The sequence below is a fragment of the Nothoprocta perdicaria genome, unplaced genomic scaffold (assembly GCF_003342845.1).
Source record: "Nothoprocta perdicaria isolate Ctin4 unplaced genomic scaffold, notPer1 scaffold_120, whole genome shotgun sequence".
Lineage (NCBI taxonomy): Eukaryota > Metazoa > Chordata > Aves > Tinamiformes > Tinamidae > Nothoprocta > Nothoprocta perdicaria.
Window position 1 is genome coordinate 1,232,237 of NW_020454317.1, and position 11,027 is coordinate 1,243,263.

At 44.2% G+C, this 11,027-nt stretch overlaps 1 protein-coding gene across 1 annotated transcript in view; it reads right to left on the reverse strand.

Annotated features, from left to right (window-relative positions):
- Window positions 1–2,848: 2,848 nt before the first annotated feature.
- The window catches only part of FAM162A (family with sequence similarity 162 member A), an 8,818-nt gene continuing 639 nt past the window's right edge, over window positions 2,849–11,027 (reverse strand). Inside the window, exons 2-5 of the mRNA XM_026054283.1 lie at window positions 10,721–10,742; window positions 8,827–8,935; window positions 5,835–5,943; window positions 2,849–4,171 (exon numbers count right to left, since the gene is read on the reverse strand). Of these exons, the coding sequence (XP_025910068.1) occupies window positions 4,076–4,171; window positions 5,835–5,943; window positions 8,827–8,935; window positions 10,721–10,742 (336 nt within the window). The 3' untranslated portion in view covers window positions 2,849–4,075. The remainder of the gene's footprint in view (window positions 4,172–5,834; window positions 5,944–8,826; window positions 8,936–10,720; window positions 10,743–11,027) is intronic.

The following is an 11,027-nucleotide window of genomic DNA, read 5'->3' on the forward strand; positions in this document are numbered from 1 at the left end:
TAGCAAGCTGTTTTAAAAGGTTTGAAGATATTATCCTATGTAGATGAGTAACAAGGCACTYTTTACCTTTTTACCCTTAAGAGTAACTAATGGGTAGACTGGCATTAGAATACCCAGTGTTGTTTTACCCAAAGTGTTATTCCTCTGTGTTAGAAACTTTAAAAGCAATATTCTCTGCTTTCCTAAAGGGCCTGCTGCTGTTCGAACAGGAATTAACTCAGGGAACGCTCTCACAAAGGTCGTGCTGTGTTTTAAATGGTCTGTTCTTGTTTTGYATGCAGGTAGGAAGTGGCACAGCCTGCTGGTTAGAGGATAGGGCCTGGGGCTGCTGGGCGCTCGGGGTCTTTGCTTAGCTTTGCCGTGCAGCTCCAGGAGAGGGACTGCACACACTTTCTGCTCCCCTTCTTTTGGAAATTGAAGTTAATCCATTTGGTTTTATCTGCTTTTGGAGATCCTCTACAAGCTCCTTCCAAACGCACCCCAAACTGGTAAGATTGGCGAGAACAAAGAACTTTGGAGTTGTTCTTGCAGCCTCCGTAATGAAGTGGGACTGTTGCACTCGGCTTTCCCGGGAGATGGAGGCTGCTCCGTGGCGTCACCTGGCAGTCCTGCCCGAGTCCCGTAGAGCCTTTCCGTGTTGTGCATCTGTTGGAGCGGCAGCCAGGAGCTGTGATCCCTTCTGCTGGTAAAGCTCCCGGTGACACGCGGCAGGTAGGGGCGCGCTCTTGGGTTCAGGAGGCTGCCGGAGGTGATGGGGCAGAGGATTTGTGGCTGGACTCTGTGATCTTGGTGTTTTCCAACCATAATGATTCTATGATAATGATCCAGTGGTTCCTGAAGGTTCAGTCACTGAGCCCAGGCCAGGATTTGGGGCTCATGAGGAAGATGCCACTTAAACAAAATCATTTGAGGCGACTGCTGCCTAGAAACTTCACCTGTGTCCAGCCTGAATCCTGTGTTGGCCCTTGGTGCAAACAGAGCATTGCTGGTTGATGCCCCATCCTTAAAGGAGGGGAGTTATTAACCCGAGAAAACATTAAGTGCTTTTGAATCTGCTTTTCTGTAACCAACAGTAACAATACTGTTGAAGAATCACATGCCATCTGCTAGTCCYAAACGGGATGCTGAGGAGGCACCTTTGTGCTTCCCTGATGATTTTCAGAACAGCTTTCCTCTGAATAGACTGCATCTTTGTGCCAGCTTTGAGTAATTCCCCGTGCCTTCCAGCGAGGCTTGCTTCCTTCTGGGATCAGCAGTACGCCACATTAATATCCTCCCTCCCATGCCATGTTTAGGCAGGAGGTAGTATGGTCTTCCTTCAAACACTTGAGTCTTAGTAGGAAAACAGACTTCTCTGTGTGCATACGTGTCCGCAGGGCTCTCATGTGCTGTGCGGAGGCCCAGGTTGTCACTTTTATCATTGCAGGGGGAGGTATTTGTTGTCTCTCAAACAGATAGAACAATGAGGCATGAGATGTAGGGAAATAGTTTTCCTTTTGAGAATAAACGTTACACTGAATTGTGCTGCAAACATGGCAAAAGTGAAATACTGTTCTAAGGACTTGGTATGTTCTGAACTAGTCGGTGCTAAGATGGTGCAGGCTGAAGCCAGGAGGCAGGTAGGGGATGCAGAGGGCATCAGAAAGTTTTCCAGTCCGCTAAACTGGCTGCTTAGGCCAGAAACTAATGGGGACTCTGGAGCTAATGTTGAAGCTGAAAGTAAATGCACATGTGTGCAGGGAGGCCCAGGCTCTATGGTAGATCCTGAAATGGCAGAGACACCAGAGTGATGGGAGGAAAAGATTTATGACGTGGAGCTTCTATAAAACCTTTGGACCTTTGAGCTCAATTTYGGGGTAAACAAGGCATGAAGTGTTCAGATATGTAAGTAAAATGAAAAACTGGTGACTGATGCTGCTCTGAACTGTTGCTTTCTAAGAGGTAGACATTTTTATTTGAAATGCTTTAATAGCGGAATGAGTCTGAACAGTTTCATGTCAGTAGCACAAGAGTGCATGATAATTCTGTTCCTGGTGCGCTCAGGTGCCTACTGAAAGGGGATTGCTTTTGAGAGATGGATGGTTTACAGCTCTGCCATCAGCAAGCATTAACTAAATCACATATAAGTTTCTCTTTGCGGCAACCTGAAATGCTGTCTACGGTTTGTGTTCTCCTTTTTGGTCTTGTTTAAATATACACAAACACAGGCACACGCCCTGGGAAGATTTTTTGATTCTCACATCCTGGGCTTACTAGTGTGACACAAACAGAGCTGTCCTGAAAAGCCACTCAGTTATCCGCAGTGGAATTAAATATGACTTGGCACTCGAAGTCAGTGAATTGGACAAGTCTGTGGGAGCCTAGTTAGTCTGAGTGCCAGCATACACTGTGATGTATGGGGATCATACATGGGAGATATATGGGGATGGGGATCATCCCATACATCCCCATGTATGGGCGATGGGGATCTTAGGGAGAAACTGGTAGCAGCTCCCGGAGACATCTAGAGGCTACATCTCATCCAGGATGAGTGGTACCCACACTTCAATCAGTAATAATATGGATGGTAGCAGTTGCTCTCCATGTCTATAGGAAATGACAAGGTACTAGAGAAGTTTGTGCTGGATATCTCATTGCCTTGCCAATTATAAAGACACCCTGTGTGTTTGAAGGGCTTTTATTAAGAAACTGTGCTAACCTTTAGTAGTGACTGAAGGTTCAAACAGTATTTGTCTCCGGCTATCAGAAAGTTCACAAACTGCATCTGTTGTAACATACAAGTGTCTGCAGCTTCTCGAGTCCCTAGTGAGCAGTTAGCAGGCAGTCCTGGGAAATAACGTGCTCTGGAACAGTCCTGACAGCCCCAATTTGTATTTCCTTCCAAAGGAGGCAAAAGGAAGAGGCAAACACTCATGTGCAGTTGAAGGCTGCTCAGCATGAACAGTATGCAGCTATTCTGAGATGAATGCCAGAAATGGGACTGTGGAGAGTAGCTCCCTACAGGTTCGGGGCTCTGCTGTTTCTAAAACTTGAGGCACAGTGTGAAATAAATAATTCTTCTTGTACATGGGCTAATGTCGTGAAAGCAAAGATGGGGACTTTACAGGAATAAATATAAATACATTTTAGAAAAAGAAGAGCTTAGTAGCCAAAAGCTAGAAATGCCCCAATCACCTTTTCACACACTCCTGTGCCTCTAGAGAGCTTATCTCATAGTACAGGTTAGAGCTGTTGCTCAGTATTCCTTTAAATACGCCTTATTCCCTTAGCTTGGATTTTTTTCTCATCACTATACTCTGGTATGAAAAGTGCCAGGCTGTCATTTGCAACACACTGGTTCTRTGGAGTATCACTCACTGTAACTGTTCTCTATTAAAAGGCAGTTCTTCACAAAAAGTAATCTCTCACTTGTGTTTTAGTCAGAATATATTGGACAATCAGGCTTCCTAATGACGTCCGCTCATTCTGTTACGGAATTAATGCAGTATTAATTATTTCTGACTCGGGGTCCACCCTAATGTTTCTTCTCTCTTAGCCCTAAGGAGACCTGCAGCCCTTCCTGAAAGGACCCACAGCCCAGTACCCACGTCCCAGGATGGTGATAGTGGGTGCCTGTCCCGTGAAAGCTTTTGTTTATTTCTCTCATCCACTTGTACAGGGATGGATGTACAAGCAGCAACCAGATGAACTGTTTCTTTTGTGTCCTAGTTACCCTAAGCAGTAAGAAAGCGCACAAGACTAGGTAAAGCAAATTGGAAGCAAGAGCACAGATACGGCTCTCACAGGCTTTTAAGATAGCTGGTCTTATGCATAGCATGTGTGGGAAACAACCGTGCGGTCTACCAGTTTCTTCTCTTGTCCTATTCTTCTAACAGGAAGACAGGGAGGAACAGGGAGGCTGTCAGGAAGAAAATAATGTTTCTGTTTTTAATGACTACAAGACAATGTATTCATTCYTTCTTGAACACAAGTACAGAACTAGCACACAGGAAAAATACAACTGTATCTGCCTCCCAGTGCTGAAAGGGATGTTGTTTCTTCCCCACTTCTTGGTTTCTCTTTCTTCCTCAGAACTCTAGGGTTTAGCAGATGTACTCTGCGCAGCTTCCTCTCTCCATTGAGCTTTCTTCTCCAAGTTTATGCTTGTAAGAGATTCATGCCTTTTCACAGCCTGCAAAACGACAAAGGAAGAGCAGAAAGTGTTACCTTAAACGACCACAAAGATTAAACTTGAAGTAATAGTTTACAAAATATCTGCCCTAACTTACTAAGATAGAGTTCAGTCAAATTTAATGCCAGGAAGAAAAAGAGTTAAAAAAATCTRGAAAATATTTTGACTTAAACTCTCTACTTCTCTGGGAATACAATAAACCTTTCTTTTAATGACACTAGCGGATATAKTCTGTGTTTCTGGTCAGTATTTAATCTCTGGTCTTCAGAAGTCAGAGATACTGGAAACAAATCTGAAGTTGCATATAATGGACTCCAGATGCTGTGGAAACAAAAGCCCCAAAGCAGCTCTGCCTCTAATCTCTCTTTCCACTGTTTGCTTTCATACTGCACAAACCTAAGAGGGAAATGTTCTGGGAAATGTCAGAGTTTCATCTCTCTGCTAAAGCCAGAGAAAAGGCTGTCAGCTGCTCGGCTGCAGAGTGCTGCATCCTTTTTACTTTGATAAGGGCTGTGCTGACAAGTAGAAATTTCACACCTCAGTAGTTCACAATGCTGGGAATGGGACTCTGACTTACATAGATAAAATTTCTCTAGCACAGAACCTATCAAAAGAGCTAACTATTGTCACAGAACCTATAAAAAGAGCTAAATATTGTAACTGGAGTAGCACACAAATATTGTTCTGCACATGTAGAGGCTTTATGCCAGTCATCCTAAAAAGGCCTCTGTTTCTGTTATCCCCATATTTTTTTTTCCAAAAGCAGCGTGACTAAGCTGCACAACTATTTTCATGTTCCTTGACTCGGAAACTAAAGCTGCTGAGAGTTTTCAGCTTAGCTTAAGAGGCACAAAAAAAGCCTTCCCATTTGCCTTACAGAAATATTAGGAAGTTAATTTTTAACCAACTCTGTTAAAAACAAAACAAACCTAACCTAACCTTTGCTGCAGTTGAACCTTAGACTTCAAACTTACTTCATATAATGCAAATGGAACCATAGACCTAATCCTGCCACATACTGAACTTAGTGAATTTCTTTCCAAATTCTGTGCAAGTGAAGGATGCTCATCCTCTGCAGGACTTGGGAGTTTTTCCATAAAGCACGTATCTTCCTGATGGGAAAAGCTGCCTCATACAAACTGCAGCAAGGCAGTATTTTCTAATGCAATTAAAGGGCACAGAACTATGATGGACTCTTTAGTCATGGTTTAAGGGAGTGTGAATTCTCAATCTTTGTGTGGAGAAACATGCCCATTTGCCATTTCCATCATTAATTGTATGAATGTTGCGGTACGTGCATAAAGAGGTGTTGGATTCCATTGGCACAAAGAGCATTTATTGCCTACCAGATACACAAAACAACAGGAAGGTCTTTTTCCTTTCAAACGCTGGAAGTCTTGTCAGTAAAATTCAGTAAATGTTGTGCAAGATAAAACTAAGTATTGTATGACAGAAAGAACCATGTGAGCCACAGAACATTATCACCTTTTTCTGACTTGTGAATTAATCAGCAAGGATCACTTTTGAAAGACTAGGACTCGTTTTAGTATTTGCTTAATGATGTAATGAAAAAAGACGCCACCAATGTGAACTACTAATCCAAAGGATGAGCTGAGGAGTTTGCAAAGATCTGCTTCCACTCATTATCCCAGATTCTGCTTACCTGCTTCCCTCTGATCACCATGACTATGCAGCCCAGGACGGTCAAGGCAATCATCACATAGCTGAACTTCACGCGCAGGGTGGTCTTTGCCGCTCTGATCGATTCAATCCTCGGGGGGGGGGGGGAAAAAAAAGAGAGAAACAAACAATAATTTATTATCAAGGACCCAAAGGAACTGTTGGCTGGTTCTTTGATTTCCCCTGGCATGCCAGCTATGCAATCCTGAGTAATAACAGTCCTTGGCTCTTTTCACTGAGAATGAAAGAAGGCTTTAGAAGGATGGGAAAGTCTCGTCTCCAGCTTCCTTGGGAGACACTTAATCAAAGTAACAAAGTAAGTTCCTGCTAAAGCTGGAAACAAAGGAAACATTTTTAATTTTCAGCTATTTAATTGTTAAGAGACCTTCCTAGATCACTTAAATASCGGAGCCTTCTTCCATTGCCTTGCAGTCAAATTCTTTTTATTGCTCATGTTCACTAGGGGTAGACTGCAAAGAGCAAAGGATGCTCTTACTAATAGGGTATGTTTCTTCTCCCTAGCACCTTTCTCCCTTCTGTGCTCACCTCCACTTTCTAACATCTGTGAAGGCAACAAGTAACCGATCCCTGTTTGAACTGGTGTGTATTTCAACATTTTTTTAGAACACCAGCAGCCTAGTAAGAAAGTATTTGTCAGCAGGAGTAAGATACATTTTATTTAACCAATAAATAAAGCGGAGTGTCCAAGGCAGGGGAAGGCATTATCCTTGGTTAGCAGGATTTTTAGCCCATTTTCTTTTGCAGAAAGGAGGCTTTCCTTATTACAGAACTCAGTAATGCTATTAGTAAGTTTAACAGTGGCTGCCCAGCGTATCGTAATGTAGGCTGCTATCAGCCTCAATAAGGTTTCATAAAAGATTAGTGGCTACCACGKCCCTTGGCTGGAGTAAACAGAACGAGTCTTCAAGTCATTTGTTTTCTTAAGATGATTTGCTTTCCTACCACGCTGAGGAGGCCCAGAGCACGGGCAGCTCGCTGCTATCGGCTTTGGACTAAAGACTCCTTTGAATCCTCCTTCCATTTCAGTGTGCTTATCGAGACACACCAGCAGCTCTGTCCCTCCTTAATATTGTCATTAAAGCCTTCTAGCTGAGTATGGGACAAGCTACAGGTGTCAACAGGACATTTATGCCGAGCTAATCTCTGAAGATCGCTCTACTCAAATGACATTGCAGCTACAGCCCATTCAGAGCTGGTATGCGGGATAGCAGTGCAAGGAGGGCCAAAGAGGCGCAACATTTTCAGATGCTTTCTGAAACAACCAGAGATCTATATTCTGTATATATAATGCGTCTTGAAGAAGTTGGAGCAGAGATTCCTTTCTCAGTGAAATCTAATATTCACCCTGTTTAAACTTTGCATGTTTTAAAATTGGACATGATTGAAAAAGTGGGAAAAGGAAGATAAACGCATGGAACAAGGTACTTGGATGTCAAAGCTAACATGGCTAGCAGCAGGAGACTGTCACTGTGTGCAAACACCAGAGAATATGGAATCTTCCATCACTTTCTGACCCCCTGACCTTGTGGAGAAAAAAAATCCGGAATGGTTCATGATGGTTCAGGCCAGTAAAATCACATAGGACCTGCAAATTTGAAAAATTATACTTTTGTTCAAAGCATAAACGCGAGGATAAGATTTCCAAACACTAAGAATAACTCAATTAGGTATGGAATTGGCAGCTAAATTTACCTTCCAAGATGTTCAGTTCTGCTAGAAATACGTGACATTTTGCTAATAATATCTAAAGTGATGTGAAGCTTAGGGAAAAAAATGGGYGGGGGGGCACAGGGAAGGAGGTTTTCTGCACTTGCAAAAAACAAAAAAAACACATCTTTTATCAGAAACTTGTTTATCCTTCTAACAAACCATGATTTAAGATGCTCAGCCAATGACTTCCCGCAATATATCTTCTCAGCAACATTAGTGACTGCTATCTTGCACTTAAAATATACAAGCTGAAATTTAATAGGTTTTTAATAATTTAAGCCTTTATGTATTTCAAAAGTAACTAAGAAAAATGCTCTAATATAGAGTGATCTTTTTTAAACTATTTAATTCATTATATTTCAGAAAAAATGTAAGATGAACAGACTCTTTCCACAAAATGTATTCAGATAAATAAATTACCTTTAGAGGGCAGCTACCTAATTTGTTTACCTCAATAGCACATGGTGTTTTTTGTTTGTTTCCTTTATTTAAACATATACATACATGTAGATATTTTAATTTCAAAAATAACCATCCTAATCATCAGAATATTTTTTAAACCAATCTATATTCTCTTTTTTTTTTTTTTTTTTTTTGGTTAAAATTTATCTTAATTTTAGAATATGTAGCAGACAGAACTAGGACTGCCAGTTTTATTTCCCACACCTTGCCTGGAGCCAAACATCAATAATGGGACTCCACCAGCAAAAGGATGATTTTGACAATGCTTTATTTTCATTAGGGAACCTTGCAACTGTATTAGGAGCCTCCAGCCCTTCAGACATTCATTAATAAGTATTTTAAATTATATTTTTCAGTTATTCTTTAATTATGTCATGAAAGTCTCACGAAAGATAGATTTTTACATAGTAGGAAAACGACTAGGAAAAAAGATCTTAATATTTGTATAAGGTTTTTTTATGGAAAGCAGAATAAGAATAATTGATTTGTGCTGTTTCTCTAATGAGACAAGCGACATGTTGAAAGGAATCCATCTCCACAATAAAGAATTGCCAGTGGTTCCCTCGTCTGTAAGACAGTGCAGCAATCACAACATGCTAAGAATTTAACTCTGTCAACTTCTGTCGCAATACATGGGACAAAATCCGAACTGTCCTCAGTACTGTGTGTTTTTCCGCTATGAAACCCCATTCCCTTCAAGAAAAGCTGTTGTGSAGTTGCACGCAAGCAACGCGGTCCCGCGGACACCACGGCTCCGTTATAGCTTCAGAAGTGGCACTTACGAGACAGTCTCTGGAATTTCCTCTGCCTTTTTGAAATGGCCTGCCCACAACAAAAACCTTTTCTCCCAGTCCGTAGGCTTGTGTCCGGGGACCCTTAAAGTAGATCGGCCTATTACAAACAAAAAGTTGGTTAGGGATCAAAAAGAGAAAGGGCACAATCAGCTTTGAGAGCCTGCAAGCATGCATTAAACTGAGGCCGGGCGARGGAAGGCCAGTGTTAGCCAAGGCCTGTATATTCCACAGACTGGTTGAGGTTGGAAGGGACCCCTAGAGATCATCTGGGGCAACCCCCCTGCTCAAGCAGGGACACCTACAGCACATATTTGCAATATTAAATCTACAGAACTTGGCTTCCTAAACTGCTGTGATTTTATTTCCCTAATCAAATTACTTTAAAATATCAAATGGAACTACCAGAAAAAAAAAAAAAAAAATCCCACATGCAGCACTAGATCATCACAGAATTTAAGTTTATCGTGAACTGCAGGATTTTTTTCTTGTCTGGAAGTTAAAGAGCTACCAGATGCCAGGAGACAAAGACTAAACCCTTAATTTTCACTTCCACCTTTCAAACCTCATATACAAAAATGGAAAAAATCTATGCATAACATGCTGTTATAATATAGTGTATATATATACTATATATATATAATATAGTGTATATATATATAATATATATAATATAGTGCACAGTGCCAGATTTTTTTTTTAAGCCAGCAATGGGATGCACCCTGCAGAGATCTGCGCAGGTTACTGGATTAATACATGATCTGGAAAATGGATATCTGATTTGCTGACAAGAGCAGGTTATTCAGAAKCACGGACAAGAGGACTAAATGGGAAGCGCTGCAAGAGACCGAGTCAATGACAGCGCCAGTGAAATCCTATGCACATAAAGTGACACACACACACACGACATGAGAAACAATGCGAGCTCACATGCAAGAGGCCTCTAAACCAAGCACTGTTGGGTCAATAACGGGGCGGTTGGTCCTCGGGGGCTCRCAGAGCATTTCAACAAATATTCAGTGTCAAAAGGCAAGCAGCGTTATCAGCAGCTGTGAGGAAGGGAGCACAGCCCCACGCACCAGCACCACTGCACGGCATGAAACCCGGGCACGGGCACTTTGAAGAGCACGTGAAATACCCCTTCCCTCACCTTGGAAATCATGGCAGTGGAACTGGTCGGGCACRGAGAAGGCTGAAAGGAGCATCGGGAGTGTGGAACGACTCCGTACAACAAAACCGGGCAGCCTAGGCCCCTTTCAGCCTGGGGAAGCAGTRACAGAAGCCCCCTCTGGCACAGCAGAGGTGGCAGGAACAGCGTGGCCTACAGGGAAGTGCCCCTGCATTAGGAGGAGCAAACAATCTAGGAGTCTAGGGAAGAGCCACCCAACATCTACCCTCYTCTTGTACTTTTCCTCAGGTTGCTGCCGTTGCTCACTGCTCCCGCTGGAGCCTTCCCTTCCTGCCTGCTGCCGGGCACACGGCATCTGCCACGTCCTGCAGCTGGAAGCTCCGCACGCCCATCGCTCCCTACCCCCTGGCATCCGGCATCAGGGCTGACAGGGCGACCAGCCGCGCAGGCGGCCTGCTGGGCTTTCTGCAGCCTGAAGGGCACCCGGGGCTCCCACTGCCTTGGGCCAGGCCCGGGATCCAGGCCCGGGATCCAGGCCCGGGATCCAGGCCCGGGATCCAGGCCCGGGATCCAGGCCGTCTCCTGCAGTTCTGCATGCCAAAACCCGGGGCGCTGCCCTACACCCAGCGTGGGCAGCCACGCTCCTCGCCAGGGTTTCATACGTGCAGGGACCTTTCGAAGCGGCAACACGTCCTTTATTTGTGCGTTTATTTATGTATTTACTGTTCCGAGCAGAGGCGCCGGGCCGGGCCTCACCGCCGCCGTGCGCGCGGGGCTGCTCCCGCCAGGGCCCCCGCGGCAGCCCGCGCCGCTCCCGCTCCCGCTCCCGCTCCAGCGCCGCCGCCGCCGCCGCGCGCCCTGCGGGGGAAGCGGAGGCAGCGCTCAGCGCCGCGGGCACCGCGCAGAAACGGGGGGAAAAGGGGCAAAAAGAAAAGAGGAGGGGAGATAAAAAGGCCGTGCAAATGACAGGGCCCAGCGGCGACCCCGGAGCGCGGCGGGAGCCGCCCCGACCCTTCCCTCGGCCGCGTGGGATAACGGGGAAGGACGCAAACAAACAAAAACG